This window comes from Mustela erminea, chromosome 6 (genome assembly GCF_009829155.1).
Source record: "Mustela erminea isolate mMusErm1 chromosome 6, mMusErm1.Pri, whole genome shotgun sequence".
NCBI classification, from domain to species: domain Eukaryota; kingdom Metazoa; phylum Chordata; class Mammalia; order Carnivora; family Mustelidae; genus Mustela; species Mustela erminea.
This window is the reverse complement of record NC_045619.1, coordinates 46,783,889-46,805,935: the sequence shown is the minus strand read 5'-3', so window position 1 is coordinate 46,805,935 and position 22,047 is coordinate 46,783,889. Positions and strand designations below refer to the sequence as shown.

The 22,047-nt window shown below is 41.9% G+C and overlaps 1 protein-coding gene and 1 long non-coding RNA gene across 2 annotated transcripts in view; both read left to right on the top strand.

Moving 5' to 3' along the window:
• Window positions 1–22,047, top strand: part of KCNMB4 (potassium calcium-activated channel subfamily M regulatory beta subunit 4) — a 59,917-nt gene that overhangs the window by 23,006 nt on the left and 14,864 nt on the right. Inside the window, exon 2 of the mRNA XM_032347039.1 lies at window positions 5,485–5,612. Within this exon, the coding sequence (XP_032202930.1) occupies window positions 5,485–5,612 (128 nt within the window). The remainder of the gene's footprint in view (window positions 1–5,484; window positions 5,613–22,047) is intronic.
• LOC116593150 lies at window positions 16,859–20,847 on the top strand. Its single transcript, XR_004286777.1, has 3 exons — window positions 16,859–16,875; window positions 17,707–17,711; window positions 18,072–20,847. It is a non-coding gene; the product is annotated as an uncharacterized LOC116593150 (long non-coding RNA).

Sequence of the window (22,047 nt, the reverse complement as noted above, 5' to 3'; positions counted from 1 at the left end):
AACAATCTACACTGCTTTGCCGAGCTGAGAAGGAATCTTGGGAGAAGCGAAGTTAGCCTCCACAGAAATTTTAAAGACAAACTAATCGGAGAATCAAGATACAAGAAAATGAACAACAATGATTTCTAAGAACATAAGGTTTAGCCTTTAAACAATTTTCCTTCTAAGGTGATGTGAGCTTTAAAAGTTACTAGAGGATCATAAGCTCATCATTTAATCTATAATACTCTTGGAAAGAACGCAGTCCATGAAAAAAACAGTTGAATTTTGGATCACAGGCAATTTTTCCTAATGTAAAAAGACTTTGCTTCTAAAAACCCATCCACACTACCTCATAGTATCCTAAAGGCGAGGAATGTTTGTTTTTTGCCCACATGAAGCCACAACGTACATAATACAGACTCTACTCACTCAGTGAAGATTTTCGTCTGACCTTTCCAGAAACACGTGGACGTGACTCTTCTGGTCAAATCATAGAGCTGTCATTTGGTGGAGATACTTCTTTTAAACCTATTCCCTGGGTTTAAACCCATATTTTTAAATTAAATTTATTTATTTTCAGCCTAACAGTATTCATTATTTTTTCACCACACCCAGTGCTCCATGCAATCTGTGCCCTCTATAATACCCACCACCTGGTACCCCAACCTCCCACCCCCCCGCCACTTCAAACCCCTCAGATTGTTTTTCAGAGTCCATAGTCTCTCATGATTCACCTCCCCTTCCAATTTCCCCCAACTCCCTTCTCCTCTCTAACTCCCCATGTCCTCCATGCTATTTGTTATGCTCCACAAATCAGTGAAACCATGTGATAATTGACTCTCTCTGCTTGACTTATTTCACTTAGCATAATCTCTTCCAGTCCCGTCCATGTTGCTACAAAAGTTGGGTATTCATCCTTTCTGATGGAGGCATAATACTCCATAGTGTATATGGACCACATCTTCCTTATCCATTCGTCTGTTGAAGGGCATCTTGGTTCTTTCCGTAGTTTGGTGACCGTGGCCATTGCTGCTATAAACATTGGGTTACAGATGGCCCTTCTTTTCACTACATCTGTATCTTTGGGGTAAATACCCAGGAGTGCAATTGCAGGGTCATAGGGAAGTTCTATTTTTAATTTCTTGAGGAATCTCCACACTGTTCTCCAAAGAGGCTGCACCAACTTGCATTCCCACCAGCAGTGTAAGAGGGTTCCCCTTTCTCCACATCCCCTCCAACACATGTTGTTTCCTGTCTTGTTAATTTTGGCCATTCTAACTGGTGTAAGGTGATATCTCAATGTGGTTTTAATTTGAATCTCCCTGAGGGCTAGTGATGATGAACATTTTTTCATGTGTCAGATAGCCATTTGTATGTCTTCATTGGAGAAGTCTCTGTTCATATCTTCTGCCCATTTTTTTTATATGATTGCCTGTTTTATGTGTATTGAGTTTGAGGCGTTCATTATAGATCCTGGATATCAACCTTTTGTCTGTACTGTCGTTTGCAAATATCTTCTCCCATTCCATGGGTTGCCTCTTTGTTTTTTTGACTGTTTCCTTTGCTGTGCAGAAGCTTCTGATTTTGATGAAGTCCCAAAAATTTATTTTCGCTTTTGTTTCCTTTGCCTTTGGAGACATATCTTGAAAGAAGTTGCTGTGGCTGATATCGAAGAGATTACTGCCTATGTTCTCCTCTAGGATTCTGATGGATTCCTGTTTCATGTTGAGGTCTTTTATCCATTTTGAGTTTATCTTTGTGTGTGGTGTAAGAGAATAGTTGAGTTTCATTCTTCTACATATAGCTGCCCAGTTTTCCCAGCACCATTTATTGAAGAGACTGTCTTTTTTCCACTGTATATTTTTTCCTGTTTTGTCAAAGATTAATTGACCACAGAGTTGGTCATCTGGGCTCTCTACTCTGTTCCACTGGTCTATGTGTCTGTTTTTATGCCAGTACCATGCTGTCTTGGTGACCACAGCTTTGTAATAAAGCTTGAAATCAGGTAACGTGATGCCCCCAGTTTTATTTTTGTTTTTCAACATTTCCTTAGCGATTCGGGGTCTCTTCTAAACCCATTTTTATTTAGAAAAACTAAATAGCAAAGAATTCAAACTGAGCTAACTTCAAAATTTAAAAATCTGCCTTACTTCCGTTTGATTGTCAGCTGTTATTCCCTCAAATGTTCAGTGTACCTCTCGTGTCAGGTATAGTCATTGCAAAAAAAAAGGCTCCGATGGACTTTTTTTTTTTTTTTTTAAGATTTTATTTATTTTTCAGAGACAGAGGGAGAGAGCACGAGTGAGCACAGGCAGACAGAGAGGCAGGCAGAGGCAGAGGGAGAAGCAGGCTCCCCGCCGAGCAAGGAGCCCGATGTGGGACTCGATCCCAGGACCCCGGGATCATGACCTGAGCCGAAGGCAGCTGCTCAGTGATGGACTTTTAAGGTTTCACACATCCTTCAAAGAACACAATCAGGGGGTACCTACTCTCATTTTATAAACTAATTGACCATGATGCCGGAGGAAGAATGTTTCAATAGAAGGAAAGGAACTGTCCAGCACATTATAGCACACAAACAAGAAAAAAAAAAAAAAATCAGAGGCCCCTTATGAACACTAAGCTAATGCCAAGTATAGGTCTCTAAGAAAGGGCCTACCGCACTTGTCCTTTTTGGGGGCTGGAACGGTGGCTCTGTCAGACTGCCCAACCTCTTCCCCGGTGGGCAGGATCTTTTCTGGGAAAAATATTGCAACAGTGTTTGTAGTCCTGCCTTCTGCTGGGTCCTTTCTTGGTGTACCTCCAAGAAGAGAATCAAAGAAATAGAGAACTAGAAATTATTTTGGAGAGTTTACAGATCAGAAGAAATGAAATCCAGAAAAAAGGAAGTAATTTACTCAAGTCCAAACACCCAACAAATAGTAGGACAGGAGCTGGATCTAAGAGCCTCTATTGCTTCTAAACCCCACTGCTGCTGTGGAAGATCTCAGAATTCAGAATTTCACAGAAAAGTTTAGCTTTATATATGTTATAGTGTTATTAATAGAACATTAACTAGATATGCAGAGGGCAAATAGGCAGTGAGCCAATCATGGAACTAAGATTTGCATAAGGTGTTGTAAATTTGTTACATATAATAGAAAACAACCAAATTGACTAAAAGTTAAAATATTTTTGTGTTAAGAGAAATGTTTAACTGCTGTGAAAATAGCTTCATCATGTTGAATTTAAAATTGTATATAAGTGTGATATTATTAATTCTACCGACATTTTTGAAATTTCACTATTACCAGGCATAGTCCTAAGTGTGAAGATGCATTGGGGAAAAAAGAAAGAAAAGAAAAGAGGAAAGAGCCTTGTTCCAACTTGCCGATGAATTGAGGAGGCTGATGTCAAACAGACTAACCAGTGTGATAGTGGGAAGTGGGATTACAGCTGTGCCTGCATGGGGTGTGATGCCTATGGCGGGACAACGGAAGGGGGGCTTAACTGTGGAGAAGGAAAGAGAAGGTTTCCCCAAACAGATGCACCAGAGCTGCATCTGGAAAGAAGGTAACTAACTACAAGAAAATGCATTGAAAGAAGAGAGAGAAGGGGTGCCTGGGTGGCTCAGTGGGTTAAGCCTCTGCCTTCGGTTCTCGTCATGATCTCAGGGTCCTGGGATCGAGCCCTGCATTGGGTTCTCTGCTCAGCAGGGAGCCTGCTTCCCCCTCCCCTTCTGCCTGCCTCTCTGCCTACTTGTGAGCTCTCTCTCTGTGTGTCAAATAAGTAAAATCTTAAAAAAAAAAAAAAAAATTTAAAAAGAAGAGAGAGAAGCATGAACCAGCCAGTAGTTGTGATGGCATGTGGCAGATCTGGGAACTATGTATTTCTTCTTTTTGAAGATTTTATTTGTTTGTATATCAGAGAGACAGCACAGCAGGGGAAGTGGCAGGCAGAGGGAGAGATGCAAGTCTCCATCTCAGGACCCAGGGTCAGGACCTGAGCCAAAGTCAGACGCTTAACTGACTGTGCCACCCAGGTGTCCTGGGACTATGTACTTCTAAATGGCGAAGTCCCAGGCGGGGGAGGGCAGATGCTGAAGAGGACTGTACATCATACTAAAAAGTCAGTGTTTTACCAGAAAATAATAGGAAGGTGTTGACAAGTTATATACTCTAAAGTAATGCAAATCAAATTATACTATGAAGGGGCACCTGGGCGGCTCAGTTGGTCCCAGGGTCCTGGGATGGAATCCTGCCTCAGGCTCCCTGCTGAGGCTCCCTTCTTTTCCCTCTCCCTCCCACTCCCCCTGCCTGTGCTCTCTCTCTCTCTCTCTGTCAAATAAACAAATAAAATCCTTTTTAAAAAACTATACTATGAAGTGAAAGTTCTTTTTATTTTTTTCCCTACTCCTTAACGTCGGAAACTTTCCTAGAACATCTGGGAGTCGAATGGGATAAAATCACCAGCATCTAGTTGGAGAGTTGACAGAAACCTCAGTTTCCTCATCTGTAAATTGGAGATCATTTTAAGGTTGTTGTAAGAAGCACACAGGTAAAGCCCATTAAGCGTTTATTGCAGTGTCGGCCATATTGTAAACATTCAATAAGGGTAAATTGGCACCATCTTTGTTGTGATCATTATTGTAAAAACTGAATCAGAGGGGCCCCTGGCTGGCTAGGTTGATGGAGCATCTGCCTCTTGATCTCAGGTCATGAGTGTGAGCCCCACATTGGGTGAGGAGATTACTTTAAAAAAAAAAAGAAATCTAAAAAAAAAAACAAAAAAAAACCCTGAATCGGAGAAATTGGATTAGAATGTTAAGGGTTAAATTTAACATCTAGAGCTGAGAATAATTTCCCAAATATCCTGATTCTGTATTGCTTACAGTCATTGGACCCCTTCAGAGAGAACTACTTTGTTAGAGGCAGAGCCAGGAAAAGGCATCAGTTAGCAAAATGCATTGATTATGTACTTCTGAGGAAATTTTCTGCTGATTTTATTGTTCAAGAGAATGTAAGAAAAGAAAACTTCAGTTTCAGTAGTTGAGAGCAGTATCTGAGGAGATACTCTCTGAGGAGAGCTGTGTGCTTGATTTGGTAGTTAGAGTTGGAAGAGGAAAATATCAAGGTCCATAGTTAGCAACTGCAGATAAAACCCAACTTTTTTTTTTCTCTTCCTTCTTTCCTTCCTTCCTTCCCTCTATTGATTCACAGGCCCACAATAAAGAGAGTATATCATGCTTTTAATTTGCCATTAGATTGTAACTGTTTATAATCTATCCTCCTATTGTAATGACTAAAGATTATTTTTTGCAACATTTAATTGGAATATTTTCTATAATTGCTCCAAATTGGAAATTTGAAATATAGTTCCATGATTTCAGTTTGGCTCTATTAAAGATTAGGTGGGTCAGAATTACATTTATTATATGCATAATATCATCTCCCTATAAAAAAAGGACCATATTTCAATATTCTGTAAAATAATAGGTTTATTTTCTGTGTTCTGTTTTGCTAGTGCTCCTATATTCCTCCCTGTAAGAGAGAAAATCAGAAGAACTTGGAAAGCGTCATGAATTGGCAACAGTACTGGAAAGATGAGATTGGTTCCCAGCCATTTACTTGCTATTTTAATCAATTTCAAAGGTAAGCCAGTATTTGCTTATGCATATTAAAGTTGCTTGTAGCCTTTGTGGTTAATTACAAAATAAATCATAGATTGTGCTCATTTGACAAAATATCTGACATGGGGGTAGACTCAACTTTTTCTTTCCATGGAGTTAGGGAAGCCACTTTACAGGCTGGGAGGCAGGTGAAGAATATGGGGGATAAAAAGAGAACCTCTATCAGGGTGCTACCCTCTGGAGAGATTAAGAAAGTGCTTTCAGAGGGGAACATCAGATACGAGTAGCACTTGCTTCCTGAGAATTACAGATTGGATACACATAAACGGAACAACGTGTTGATTTGTGAGCATTTGGGACTGCATGGAATCTTACCTTTCCTTTTCCTTTCTATTCCGATGAAGTATCAAGAAAATGAGTTCACAGCATTAAAACTTAACTCGACTTAGAGAAAGCTCCAATTAGGCCCTATAACCACGGCTCATTGGACTAGAACACTGCAGTACCCATCCAGGTTCCTCATACTAATTTCTTCATTAAGCAGTTACTGAGTATTCACAACTCTTTGCCGAACTCTCTGCTTAGATGTTCCAGTTCCATTAAACCTTCTTTTCCTCCCCTGCCCCCTCTTAGTGAAGCACACTACCATCCCCTCGTTTACCTAGTCCAGAGAACCGTAATTACTAGTTCACGTTTCTCCTTTACACACTGCAACTTGTATTTGCCATCATGCTGATTTCACACTGATTTTACCTCCATGATGACTCTTCTCTGCCTTCCCCCTACCCCTGTCTTAAGTCACATCCACATGATTTCTCGACTCTGAACACAAGTGTTCCACACAGGTCCTTCTACCTCCAACCTGCCCCCAGGCCAAGCCCATGGTTGACGCTGCCACCAAGTCGATCTTCCTAAAATATGAATTTAATCAGGTTACTCCTCACAGTTTTCAGAGTAGAGTCCGCACATCTTGGCATGGCCTAACCATTAGGTGCCTCTTGCTGCATAACAAACCACCCCAAATCGAGTGGCTTACTACAACAGTGATTCATTATTTCTTATAATTCTGTGGGCAGTCAGAGTATGGCGGGATTAGCTGTGTGGGCCAGGATGGCCTCTCCCGCTCAGCACTTGGTACTGGTGTGGCCAAAGGGCCTCAGTGCTTTTCCACTAGCCTCTCATCCTTCATTAGGCTAGATTGCCTTCTTTACAATATGGTAGCTGCGGGACAGCATTTCACGTGAGCCAGGCCTTGGTTCTGGAATTTACATAAAATCACTTTAGGTACATTCTTCTGGTCAAAGCAAGTCACGAAGCCAGCCAGATTCATGGGGTGTGAAAACCAATTCTGCTTCTTAAGAGAAGAAGTGGCAAAGGTCTTGCGGCCATATTTAACCTGCCACAGCATACAAGGCTCCTTGGGTTCTCAACCCCCAACTCCCATTTTTCCAGCCTCAGCTTTATGCCCATACTCTTTGCAGTAGCCACTCTGAACTATGTGCGGTTCTATAATATCTTATGTGTTTGTATCCATGCTTCTTCATTTGCTTCTCCTGCTTCTTGACTGCCTTGATGAAGACTCTTCATAGACATCCCCTTTGCTGGGCTGTTTTTCTGCTTTTCTTGATCTCCAAGTTTGGTTTAGTTGTATATTATTTAGGATGCCATCTGTTGCATGTAAACGAAAAACTGACTCAAAGTATCATGAGGAATTAGGACATTTATTATTCCATACATTAAGAAATGCACAGGTAGACCAACATTAAGGTTGTTTGATGCAGTAGCCTAACAGTGTTATCAAGAAGCCAGGCCCTTTCTGGATCTCAGTTCTGCCTCAGATCCACTCATGGTTACCATAGAGTTGCTGTGGCTCCAGAAGTCAGAGCCAGGCATTGCAGTGTCCAAATGCAAAAAGAAAACTATCTCTCAGGGAGCCCCGGTGGCTCAGTTGATTAAACGTCAGCTTCCCATAACTGACCTCCCCTTAGGTATTGTTTAGAATGAGTTCCTTTGCCTACACCTAAACCAGTCACAAAAAGAATAATCAGAATATACCACTGAGTTGGGGATAGGGCAGTATCTCCTAAGTTGGATGGAGAAAGGGTGCACACCTGAGTAGAAAGGAAGGAAGAAGAAAGGGGTTTAGATGTTACAGAATAGTCAAAAGTTCCAGCTACGAGATGTGTCTTCCATGTTCTGTTTATACAGCTGTATCCCAGAGGTCTGCAACTCTCACTTCACAGGACTATGTCAGAGGAGCTTTAAAAAAAAAAAAAAAATGCACCACAGACTAATTAAATTAGAATGTCTGGTAATTCAACCTAGGCATTAGCATTTTTAAAAATTGGTTTTGGGGATTCTAATATACCACCAGAGTGAGAACCACAGCTTTATCCTTCCATTTATCACTCTCTACCAGAATAATTTCTGTACCCATCTTCTTCATGAGGCTGTATAGGGGTTACTGGTATGGGACCTATCTTCTTTGGCTTTATATTCCTGGGACTTAGCACAATGCCTGTTTCTTAGTCAATAAAAGTTTGGTGAATGAATGAATAAATGAAAGCAATGTGCCAGATTAATAAGGAAGGTTCTTTGCTTCCAATGGATTAGAACTTTTTAGGAGGAACAGGTGCTTACGCAAAAAGAAGTATGACTTCATCAGCTAGAAATGAAAGGAGGGAAGACATTGAAGTCGGATGGCTGCAATAAAGAAACAAAGGCTTAACATGTTAGATACATCAGGTTATATAATGAGGAGTGGTGAATTTGTAAGCTCTTGGAAGGGGAGAAAGGGATAATCAAAATGGACAATTGGGAAGTCATTGGTTTTGGCAATCAGAGGCATGTTAGCGGTCTTTGTGGAAATGGTGTAGGTGCCATCTTAGAGCAGTAGGGTTAGAAATCATTGTATATTAGCTTGAGGGGAGGGTGTGAAGGCATTAATAAGTGCAGACTACCCTTTCAGGAAGTTTGCCATATCAGGAAAAAGAGTTTGGGAAGGAAGTAATTCAAGGGAAGCAGGAATGGGTTCAGAAATGAGCCCACTGCAGACTAAAACTGCTGAGGAAGAGAGAAACTCTTTTGTTGAACACAGACAGTAAATGAGGCAGAGTGGAACGAACACGCCCTGAAGAAAATGAGCCCGGATGAAATCAAAAGCAGCCGTGGTCCTTGTTCTGTGAAGTGGGAGCCCGGTAACGGGGAATAGGCACCAGAGGTCAAGTGATTCTGAAGCCACTACTCAAATGAATCAAGCGATCCTTTATGCTTCCTGCCGTGGACTAGGAGCTAGACCAGCTGGTGGTCCTCTTAACCAACTTCCCCTCACTCCCTGCTCAGGCATCTCTGAAGGCTGCCTCCCCCAAACACACACATGCCTCTTGTGGGAATGAATTATTCTGAATACCTGCAAGTCCCCGACGAGAAGGACTATTCCTGCAGAGTGGCGACAACTCTCTGAAAGACCTAGCCCTGCGCTCCATGCTACTTCGGTTCACTTGAGCGACAAGAAGAATCAGCCCTTCGTCCCGCCTTCAGAATGATACCTGTTCCCTACCGTCATCTCCCTGTCCCACTCCCAAACTGTCGGGGGGTGTAGGTAGAAGTGGGGGCAGTCTGTCACCACCCAGAAGCACTCAAGACATGATTTTAAACGATTCGGGGAAATCAGAAGTTTGGAGCCTGGCTCTTGTACCACGACATATGCAAGAGGAAACGAGCACTGGTTGGAGGTGTGAAAATGGCAGCTCCCTGGTGCCGTCTACTCTCAGTACACTTTTTACTACTGCTAAACATGCAATAAAAATAGGCTTACTGTAGAGACGCCCAGATGCTCTCGGTAAGATGAACTTTATATTTAAAGTAACCTTTAGATTTCACTCAACTGCAGGGAACTGGGGAGAAGAGTTACCAAGAAGTTTCCATTTTCAAGAAAAGAATGTTACCGGATTTTAAAGATCTAAGGCAGAGATTATTGGAACCTCAGCTTTCACAATTTAAGTCTTTCTCAAAGAGAGCTATACTGAGGAGTAGAATCCACAGCGGCCAGAGCAGCCACCAACAGCCATGCCCACCACCGGCCATGGGAGGCCAGGCCCCAGCGCTCACCCCTCTTGCCACCCGCAGGCAGGGAGGAAGCCATGCTTGGTGGCTGACACTGGCTGCTTCCAGTCGTGATCTTCCCACATAATCTTCCAGCTCTTTGCTTCCCTCAGTGTTGGGGCTCACAATCTCACTCCAAGGTGTGGATTTCCCTCTTACACTTTTTTTTTTTTTTCTCTCTATAGGTCACATTTGCCCTGCTCATACCATTTTGTTTTCTCTTAGCCTTTCCTTGGCTTATCCTTTCTCTGTGAAACACACCTCACGCCCTCTTACTGAGTATGCTTTGAAATCCTTATTTGATTGACTGAAAATTTCTTTGCAGTCCCAGGCTTGTCATATAATTCTCCCACTTCCTCTTTGCCTGACTGGCTTTGCCTTGAAGAGAGCATGTCCTTGGAAAATGGTTACTCATTCCTCAGTCCCCTCCGGGTCAAAGGGCTGGGAGGAGCAATGGGTCATTTTTCGGAATTTTTCTTTTATGGAGAGCACAATGGATTTTTGTTTGTTTATTTGTTTGTTTGTTTTTCTCCCATGCTGGTCTATTTTTTACTTTTTGTCCTCCTAAGTGGATAGTAGGTCACAGAGTACACATAGTAGGCATGCACACACACACACACACACACACACACACATATCCAACCAACAAGTCCAGCCGTGCCACCTGCAAAGTCTTGAATTCATTCCCTTGGTCCGGGCCCTCACTATTTCTCATCTAAATTATTGCCGTAATCTTCAACGAGTCCTTCAGCCTCGGCCTTTTGTCCTCTCCTGCACTACACAAAGTTTCGTTTCACTTTGTTTAAACCTCTATTCCGTCTTGTCACAATCCTCCATTAAATTTTTCTGCGTTCTTGTTGTCCAAAGGACAAAGCCCACGCCTTTCAGTTCCAGCTCCAACCTTGGCCGTTAAATACGTGCCAGTTATGGGGCCACAAAAACAGAGCCACAGAGGGGAGGAGAAGCCAACCATGCTGCGTGCCTTCATGGAGTGTAGAGGCCGTGACCACACCATCAGACAGATAATTACAAAGTAGGGTAAATGCTGTGAAGGAAGAATGGGGGTGCTGCTATGAGATACTGTCACAAGGAGGGGAAGTTTCAAAGGCCTGTGTGAGTAAATCCTGACTGGGTGCAGACCAGAGGGTGTCCAAGAGTTAGATAGGGAAAAGTGAGAGGAACAATATTTCAGAAGGATACATCACCGTGGGTAAATGTTCTGAGGGAGGAGAGAGGTTGGTGAGTTTTAGGACCCAAAAGGGCATCATGGCAGGGAGGCTCTGAGTGAGGGGGTGGGTAGTGAGTGTTGACCCTGGAGAGAGAGTCAGACAGGGTATGTGTAGGTTTCTCTTAAATGTATCAAGCAGCCAGTGGTGGGTTTTGTAGGGGAGTGGTGACATGATCTGAGTTAAAGGTTTTCACTTGGGTTGAGCTGTTCCAGTCACCTCAGAGTCCTCTTTGTGTCCCTTGCACATTGATGTCTATGCCCTAGTCCCTTTCCTCTTCCCTCACCTGGGGACGCCCTCACCTTTTTCCACCTCTAGGAATTAGCAGAGCACATGGTTATAGGAGGAGCCCTGGAACTAGCCACTTTCAGTGTGTGTGATCTTGGCTGTGTTCCTTTAACCTAACTGTGTCTCGGTTTCTTTTGTAGAAGGGGGAAATAATAAGGTTACTGCAAGGTTATCAAGGAGATGCCATGGGCCTAACCCAGAGTATTTCCTATAAAAGTGTTTGCTTCATTATTTTTTTTTAAGATTTTATTTATTTATTTATTTATTTATTTGCCAGGGAGACAGAGAGAGAGAGCACAAGCAGGCAGAGTAGCAGGCAGAGGCAGAGAGAGAAGCAGGCTTCCCACTGAGCAAGGAGCCTGACGTGGGATTCAATCCCAGGACCCTGGGATCCTGACCTGAGCCAAAGGCAGCGGCTTAACAAACTGAGCCACCCAGGCGCCCCTGCTTCATTATTTTTACTGCTATCAATAAGGTTTTCCTCAAATGTCACTGTGTAACCTTCTCTTACCTTTTTGGGTGTAATTAATTACTCCCCGCTCTGTGCTTCCATGCTGCTATGGATCCGATCATAGTTGACTACGTACCCTTCCCCCTTTATACATTATTAACTCCATATGGGCAGCAATGAAGTAGCTAGCATTAGGCACCTGGCGTTTACATTTCTCCTCTACCGGTTATTAACTCTGTGACCCTGGGTAGATTGTGCAACTTTCTGATCTTAGTTTCCTCATCTATGAAGTGAGGATAACATTGTCCATCCTAAGGGTTTGGTTTTATTTTATTTTGTTTTTGGTAAGGATCATAGCGGCCCAACAGCGAGTACTTAGTAAATGTATGTGTTTCTCTTCCCTTGCCTTGCCAATTCCTAGGGTAGAAACAACCATTTAGGGAGCAGCCTGGTTACTCACTGACAAGGCTGACTGAGGTGTCGAATGAATAAGCAATAAGGGTTTTATAAATGAGCAAAGCAAAACAGAACACAAGCACAAAATAAGTAAAAAGAAGAGATTCCATTGTAAAAAAAAAAAAGGACTATCTTGTACTTGTGATACTGCACAGATATATCTTGAGTTTTAAGTTCATTCAAGGTATGTTTGTCCAGGGATGCCTGGGTGGCTCGGTGGGTTAAGTTTCTGCTCAGGATCCTGGGATCAAGCCCCGCATTGGGCTCTCTGCTCAGCAGGGAGCCTGGTTCCCCCTCTATCTCTGCCTGCTGTTCTGCCTACTTGTGATCTCTCTTTCTCTGTTAAATAAATAAATAAAATCTTTAAAAAAAAAAAAAAGTATGTTTGTCCAATAGTATATCTTTTTAAATTTAATTTACCCTTACCCTTAGCATTTTAGAGAAAGATGAACATTAGGGCCTGACCTGAAATTACGGTAGAGTGCTCTTTAGAACACAGCTTGAAAGCTATTAAAATACAATATTAAAAGCAACCAATTAGAAGACTGCTCACCCACTTGGGCTTAGTTTTCTTATTTTAAAGTTTGATGGACTGATAGATTAAAGATCTCTAAGATTCCCTTAAGCTCTTGAATTCTATGGTTTTGTGCTTCTCTGATTCTGAAGGCTTGTATACACAATTGCAACAGCTTAAGACGCCAGATAAAAGCTGAATGGTGAAAGAGAAAGAAAATTAGCAAAGCACTAAGTGGTTAATAGTCTGGAGCCGTTTAATGGGGGGAGCAGACAGTCTTCCTACCTCAAGAGTAAGTGAGTTTCATGATGATGACATTGAGTCATCCAAAAAAGGTTAAATTTGGTTCAATGTGCTCTCCTTAAAAGGTAAGGGAATGTGTAAGGCATTTTTGGAAAGATTTTAATGGATAATATTTTAGTATTTATGTTAGTTTTTATTCAGCTGGGAAGGTTAAACTTCAGTTGTTTGGAAAATTCACTTACTGAATATTTACTTTCTCTTCTAGAAGTGAACTGTTATTTTAGGGGCTACAAAGGTCTTCCCAGTACAAAATTGTTCATCACTCTTCTCTCATGCTTTTACCCCTTTCTTTGTCCTTGATTTCATTCATAACCTCAACATCATTTCAGTCACTCACTTTCGTTTATTCCACAGGCCTTTCTTAATCACCTGCTATGTACCAGGCAGCAGATACAAAGATAATAAGATAATAAGACTTCGTCTCTATGTTCAAGGAACTCTTTGACTAGTGTGAAAGACATTGACGTAAATAAATAATTGGAGGGGCGCCTGGGGGCTCAGTGGGTTAAGCCTCTGCCTTCAGCTCAGGTCATGATCTCAGGGTCCTGGGATCGAGCCCCGCATCGGGCTCTCTGCTCAGCGGGGAGCCTGCTTCCTCCTCTCTCTCTCTACTTGCCTCTCTATCTATTTGTGATCTCTCTCTATATATCAAATAAATAAAATCTTAAAAATAAATAAATAAATAATTTGGAATGTGGTATAGTAAGTTCTATAATGAGAATGATATAAATATAGAATGTAGGTATAGGTATAGATATAGCTATATAGGGAAAGTTTGGGTTGAGTTTTAGAGTGACTGGGACTTCTCCAGACAAATGAAGGCCAGGGAAAGGCATTTCAGGGAAAATGATAGAATGTTAGCAGACACTACGGTCTGTAGTGTCATGGGCGACTGGAAGAAATGTAAGGAGCTTCATATACTTGGAAAGTGCATTTAGGAGAAAAGCGTAGATGAACCTGAAGAGGTTGAATCAGATAATACTACTGTGCTCTTATGCCGTGCTAAGTGTTCTAGACTTTATGTGTGGCGGAGGAGTGACAGTCATGTTCATGTTTTAGAAATACCAGTCTGGTGGCTGTGTGGGGGATAGCCTTTTGCAGCAGCCTCCCCAAGGGCTGAGAAGAGCTTGGGCCAAGGCAGAATTAGTGGAGGAAGGAAGGGAGGGAATGGACATGAGACTTCCCAGGAAGTGGAATCCACCCACTTAGAGATTCATGTGATGCATGATGGGGCAGGTTAAGAAGAGGACGGAATTGGAAGATTCTAGCTTTCTGTCCTGGATGAGTGTATTGGATGCAACATCCACCTGGGGGTTCTGGGAAAGCTTCTGCTTTCCTGCTGTAAGTACCACTGCTTCCTGTTTTCACCCCCTTGTTCTGGCAGAAAAGTGGAGAGAGGTGGCTTGAGGCCAGGAGTCCAGAAACCACTGGGCAGCCTTGAGATGGCATGCATGAGGAAGGACATCCATACATTGAAAAGAGTAGAGCAAAAAAAAAGAGCCAACCTCCCAGCACCATCATTGAGCGACTCCCCTCCCCTGGCCTCCCGACCTCCGGGTTTCTCGTTATGTGAAACAAAGACCACTTACATGCTCATATACATACCTCTGTGTACATTTATAACCCATATGGTGAAGAACAGTTGGTCAATTGTAGATGAGTTTCACAATGTCTTTGCATTTGTTTTTGTCTTATGAAGCCCTAAAACCAGATTTCTTTTAAAATATTTATATGGTGAATTTAATTGTTTCATTGGCTTCTAAGTTTTCCTTTGGTTTTTTTAATAGGATAAATTACTAAAGAAAAAGCTTCATCTTTGCCGGCAGACCTCTTGGGATATAGATGGGGAAAAAACGTATATATAAAGATAGAAGCTGATATTTTGAACAAATTCCACAGGGAAATTTTATTGAGTTTTGAATGAATTACTAAATACTAGACTTGATCTGTGTAAAAATGCAAGTTTTAATAGAGCTTTTTACTTTTGGTTTCTGTTGACTCTGAAAAAAATATTTCTTATAATGTGTCATTAAAGAAGAGACTGGTTCTGTAGTAAAATTTTAAAAGAACATATTGGCTTTCTCTTTAGGCATCAAATACAGTGATAAATCTTGAGCCCTAAAGAATAAAACAGTGAATCTGGAATCTTACCCAAGTTGAATCTTTTCCATATACATTTGTGTCTGGTTACATATTAAGGGAGATTACATCAGAACTGAAAGCTCTCTCTAGTCTCAAAATTTGTACTTAAAAAAAAAGAAAGCAAGAAAGTGGTGACTGCCGTGGCTTCTCCAAGTAGGCCACGGACTATGCGTGGAACTCACTGCACTGTTTTTTCAAAGTCTGACATCCAAACGGTGGTATGTTGCTTTTGATGCAAACCTGAGGGCTTGTTTTCTGATGGTGATTCAAAGTGTTTTTACACTTGCAGATTAATCTAACAGTTTTGATCATGTGGCAATAAAGCTAAGAATTGGGCGTTATTAAATCGCTTTTCATTTAAGATGGTGGATGCAGCTTTGTGATACAAAGCTCTGGGGGAATTTGGAAAGAAAACTACAAGAACCAGAGGACAAGTAGGTCACAGCAGCATCGTCAGAGGGCGGAATGCAGGGCAGGGCTGTGCCTCAGGAGACTTCTGTTCTAACCATAGCTCTCTTTGCTACTGGGTGTGTGACCTTGGGCTACTTACTGGGGAGCTCGTGCCTCAGTTTCGTCTCAGATAAGAGAGGGCCAGATCCAGCCTCTAGCACAAGGAGAGGGTATCCGTTCACTCCAACCCAAAGCCAGTCCCATTTTTTGGGAAAGTATTTTCCATTCTCTATTTGAACAGCTCTGGTGACCATGGACACATCACCCCTCCCTGAGGAAGCCCATTAATATTTCCAAACATTTTTAGTTGTTAGCAACTCATCTGGGAAGTATCTAGCCTAGGCCCCTCCGTAGCTACAGAAGGTAGATCAGAGGTCGGCGGGGACCGGGGGAGGAGGGCTGTTGAAGCTCCTTCAGGGCTGTTGAAGAAGTTTTGGAAGATACTGATACTGGTGAGGGTTACACAACACCATGAATGTAATTGATGCTACTAAGTTGTGTACTTAAAATGACCACTTTTGTATTATACACATTTTACCGCATCAAAAGCCATTTCATCTTGGTTAACGCTGTGGCTTCAGGGGGAAGGTCAAGCATCTGGAGTTTTACAGCAGAGGAAATGCTCTTTCAGGTCACATGGCCATAGAAGAGCCGGCTAAGGATCCAAACCTGAGACCTTGACCCTCAGACCATAGGTGTCCTAGGGTCCACACTGCCATCACTGTTGTCGATGTTGGTAACGCTCTTCTCACTATGCTGGGAGCTGGCCTCTATAGGGGAGGGCAGAATGTTCCTGCCACTGTCGTTCAGTCTAGAGACTAAAACTCATTTAATGGGGCCTGACGTAGCACTGCTTGTCTGGGCAGCCACAGCACACTGTTGGCTCCTACAGAGCTTTTTATTTATCAAACTGCGTCCTCCCACATCTGCTTTATACGTGCTGCTCTTACAACAGCCCCCCTCCTCACCTAAACCCATGAGGATGGTATTTGGGATTTAAGTGCAAGAATTTAAAATGTATCCCTATTTAAATAGGCATTGTTTTTTCTGATTCTTTCATCCTCTTATGATTATTTTGAATCTTGATTCTGGCACACATCATATTTGTTATTTCTTTCATCATAAAATGTTAATCTAATTGTAAATCTTTTTTTTTTTAGATTTATGTATTTATTTATTTGACAGAGAGAGAACACGTGCACAAGCAGGGGGAGAGGCACAGGGTGAGGGAGGAGCAGACTCCCCACTGAGCAAGGAGCCCGATGTGGGGCTTGATCCCAAGACCCTGGAATCATGACCTGAGCCAAAGGCAGATGCGTAACCAACTGAGCCACCCAAGTGCCCCCTAATTGTAAATCAAAATGACTTCAATTCCCTGGTTTAAGTTATTGATAAAAATGCTGGAAAGGACTGGGTCGCAGACACCTGACTGCTTAGCTGGTGGTCTTCCCCTGGCCTTGCCCAGGAATGAAGAGCCCCTTCATATAGTGTTTATTCTGTTCCAGAAACTGTTTAAGTGCTCCATACATTGAATATCATTGACTCTGTGGAACACCCCTATGAGGTGATATTGTCACAATCGTCACTTCATACATAAGAGAATGAAGTACAGAGAAGGTAAACAGCTTGTCTGAGTCACACAGCCGCCAAGTGGCAGAAGCAAGATTCAAACCCATAGGCTCTCTGCTTCCAGAGTCCATGTTCTGAAACTCTGCTGTCCTGCCACTGGTATGGGCCAGGATTCCAGCCCATACTGGGGTAGGATAACATAAGGGATTCAGTGAAATCTGGTCAACAAGATTGCTGCCATAACATTCTTTAAATGTACCACTGGTGGCAAAATAATATGAAATGCCAGACCGAAGGACCTGTGTTTTGTGTGTGCTCAGTCTTCTCTCAGGAAACTTAGGTTCTGAACTCCTGTTCTTTCATTTCTGCTCCAAAGATACCTCTTTTTACTTCCCCAGGCACACTTCAGTCCTCCTCTTTTCTTACCTCTGCATTTTGTACAAATGTTCATTGCATTTGGAACTGTATTTCAACAACAAACAAACCAGAAACATTTACAAAGCACCTAGCAGGCACAGAGGGCATTGCGCCGGGTAATGGGAACACAGACATGGGCAGTTAGGGCTCCCGCCTTCTGCACCCCCCCCTCACAATGGGGCCTGCCCCATTGTAGGTGTTGTGCCAGTGCTGTGCAATGGCTAGTTGGAAGAGAATCAAGTACTAAGAAAGTCTTTTAAGATGCTCAGGTGTGCATCCACACACCGTTTTTGTGCTCGAGACTAAGAGGGGACTAATTTTGACATCATGTCTGCTTACTTAGCCACACTGTAGGGTCCCCAGCCCTTATCTGGGTGTTTTGGTCTGCTTAGGCTAAATTGTGCTGTGCTAACAACTTGAAAATCTGTGTAGCTCATAACAATGAGAATTTATTTCCTGTTTACCGTACCTGTCTTGGGTTATAAACAACTTTGCTCCATATGTTATCACTTCTGGACCCCAGCTGAGGACATCAGCCCCCATCTGGGACATGAATACCAGTCTCATTGCAGAGGAAAAGGAAACAGATTTCCCTGGGGATACCCATGCCTATAATTTTTAGTGATTTTCAAACTCTTGTTTAGTCCCAACAATCTGATGGCGGCCACTTACATGTGTTTTCTTGAGTTTTGAATATCACATGTTACCAGGGTAAATTCAAGTTACTGATATATCCGAGAGAAACTTTAAGATTGATTGATAGGACCTTTTTAATTAGTCACACTTATAAAAATTCTGTTGCAAGTCATCACTTTGTTATGTGTATTTCTCTTTACAACTTCTGTTTTTCAAATAGCAATTTATCAGGAAAAGAGCTTTGCCATTAATTTAACTAATTTTACTGTGTAGAAGTATTTCCATGTGTGTTCAGTGCACTTTTCCAAGAGAAATAATTGCTTAACAGATTATAGCAAAAATGAATATGAAGCTATTATTCATGTACTCTTTACTATATATTTTAGCGGTTAGGATAAAGGCTTCATTGCCTTTTTGATAGAAATGCTAATCTATTTCTATCTTCCTACATGTAGCAGCAAAGTATATCTACTCTGCTAATTACCTAATTAAAAAACCCCAACAACCTGGTGCAAAATACATGTTAGTATAATGAGTTCTTAACAGTTGGGAAGCTTCTAGAATGACAATATTGTACTAGGAGGTAACTCCGTTTCCTTTGAACTTTTATAATAATAAAGAAGATATGCATTTCACCGAGGGTACATTTTTTTCCCTTCAGAGCTGTTGGAGCCAGGCTGTTGGGAGAGGTATATAAAAGAAAATCAATTGTGCTGACTGGCGAATTTTTCTTTATTGAGGATCTAATTACAGGGAATTGGAATTCTCTGAATCAGATGTTAATGATTCCTAGGAGTAAGTTTGAGGACTGGGATACAGAATCTCCTTCAGGGGTTTGGGGAAAATAGAATGTCTCTTCATCCACTTGGGCTCTTTGGTATTGGCTCCACTCGGTGCTGGCCACCTTGCTCGTGTGATGGGTCTGGGACAGCGCTGTGGGGGAGAGTGGAGTAAGAGACGTCTTCTTGAGCAGGAGGAAAGCATCTAAGTGGGGGTGGGGCCAGTGAGTTGAAGGAGCAAGAACCACCAGTGACTGTAGTTATGAGCACGGGGGTGGGTTGGATGTGCTAGAGTTGGATTTTTAAATAAATAGAAAGAAAAGAAATTCTGTAATGACAAAAGAATAGTAACCTTGATCAATTCCTCTTAGAATTTTCTGAAAATAGTTGGCACAGTCTATAAAAGTACAGGCAGATACACATGACTATTTATGCAGATCCATCTATGGTATTTAGGATTGCAAGCCAATCCAAGTGGGCCTTTGAGAGAATTCCTATGAAGTCTGAGATCTTGCTTCCTCCCAGCTCCTTCGCCCCTCCAATTTGCTGAACTGAAACTTTGTGGCACTGGATTTTCATTCCCTTCTTATTACACTTAACATTTACTGTGCTCTCACTTTGAGCTTAGCACAGCATGATGCTCTTCTAGGTGTGAGAACCACTGGAAAAAATCCAGGCTTTGTGGATTGGGCAGAGCCACTGAGACCACCAAGCCTTGTCAGGGCATTTGCATTTGAGTCATGGGTGGGTAAATGAGCCCTGATTGCTCTGGCCCTACAGATATTCTACTACTTAAGGAGCCCCCGCCATCTTGATTTTATGTCAAAAACCATGGGGAAAATGTTCCTCAACCTCCTTTTAAATGCCACATTTCAACGCACACGATGTTCAGATGGTAAGAAGACACGTTGACATTTGGGGGGATTCCTTACCCGCCTTATTTCCTTGAGAACCAAACTCTGAAGCTCTTGCCAACCTTACAAACACCCAATGGAATCCCTGCTTGTGTGCGTATTTTGGGTGCATCAGTATGTTTGTCATTTCTCCCTGGAAACGGTTTCTCACACCCACGTTGCAAGTGTGTGATCTGTGATTATATCCTCTGCTAGTTTTTAGTGTCCTCTGTGCATGGAGCAAGGGCTGAGAACACGACTTAGCTTAGGGAAATGATAAAAAACGTGGTTGTTAAAGTGATCTTCCAGAAGTCTTTTCTATGTGTGGTGCCAATGCTGAGTGCAACCCATGACTTCCTTTTTTCGAAACGCTGGAGTTGGTTTGAACACTAGGCTCTCCAGTTCATGGTTTTAGATGGACGTACAACACTGGCTCAACTTTTTAAGCCCTTGGATATCACCTTATTTCATTTCAAAGGGGAGCCTCTACCTCGTTTTTGAGGATTTTGAGAAAAAAGCACATAATCACCTTGTTCACGGACTGTCCCTTCGGCGTGTGCAGCCTTTTCTATAACGAGAGTTTCTCTTCTTCGGTATTGGCTTCCAAAGTGAATGAGAGGGTCTCTTGGTTTGTTTTGACCAGTGAGGGGAATGTTGGGATGTCCTGGTTTAATTAGTGCTATTTGTTCTAGGCTCTTCCAGCTCTGGTTTGTTTAGGAAGTCCTTTCTGTATCATATTCTCAAACATGCTGGCTTACTATGCGCATCATTGATAATTAAGAATGAGTTTCTCTGAATAAGGGATTGACAAAGAGAAGGGTATTTTGAGCATTAACATCCTAAATCAACATTTCCATTTTCTGAGCATGTTTCTCCAGGAATAGTTATTGTTGAAATGGAAAATGGACTCTGAAAGATTTCCTTTGGGAAACACAATGGCCTACCCTTAAACTTCCCCACTTCTTGCTAAAATCTGATTTAATTAATACATTATTGATCTTCAAATATGAGAAAAATAATTGTATGGAACAGGATGAGGTTTTTTTTTTTTTTAAGATTTATTTATTTATTTGTCAAAGAGAGAGAGAGAGAGCGAGAGAGCGAGCACAAGCAGGCAGAGTGGCAGGCAGAGGCAGAGAGAGAAGCAGGCTCCCTGCCGAGCAAGGAGCCTGATATGGGACTCGATCCCAGGACCCTGGGGTCATGACCTGAGCCAAAGGCAGCAGAAATTGCAAAACTGTTTTTATAAAATAGAAGTATAGGGATCAGAAATCAATGGTATTAAAATGACATGAAGAGCCTGGGTGCCTCAGTGGGTTAAAGCCTCTGCCTTTGGCTCAGGTCATGGTCTCGGGGTCCTGGGATTGGGCCCCGCATCGGGCTGTCTGCTCCGCAGGGAGCCTGCTTCCCCCTCTCTCTCTGCCTGCCTCTCTGCCTACTTGTGATCTCTATTTGTCAAATAAAGAAATAAAATCTTTTAAAAAATAAAATGACATGAAGGTCTGATCAAACTATATACTTACTACCTCTCTTTCCACATGTGAAAATTCTACCTCAGTTTTTAAGTTAAGAATTTAAAAAAAGATCTGAAGGATAGTTAATGGAGATAAAGTTAAAAAGGTCAAACTTACGATGTAGCCTAGGTCTGTGGTTAAAATTAAAATGGAGAATTACTAGTGACATATTGTTTCCTGAAAGATCTGAGTAAAGAAGAATCAAGAATCTTTGGACACTGGCTAAGGAATAAGATTGAAAAGGAAATAGCAAAGATGTACTACTAAGACAGCAAGGAAATCTGATGGAAAATGAGGTGTTCTATTGGGGAGGGAATGTGCTATGGTGAGTGCTGTGAAGTGTGTAAACCTGGTGATTCACAGACTTTTACCCTTGGGGCTAATAATACATTATGTTTATAAAAAATTTAAAAATTATAAAAAAAAGAAAGAAAGAAAGATAATGAGGTGTCCTTACGGAGAATTTCAGTGAAGAAGGTCCTTCAATGATATGGTTAGGAGCAGGAGGTGGCGAGGGAAACCGTGGAGCTCTAAGGAGGCAAAGGTGCAATGGAAAGAAAATGGTGTGGATGAAGAAAAGAGAAGTGTTGTTAACATCTTTGGGCAGGTGTGGTTTTTTTTTTTTCTTAGAGCTTTTTTTTTTATAACTGTGTTTTTTTTTTAAGATTTTATTTATTTGACAGACAGAGATCACAAGTAGACAGAGAGAGGGGGG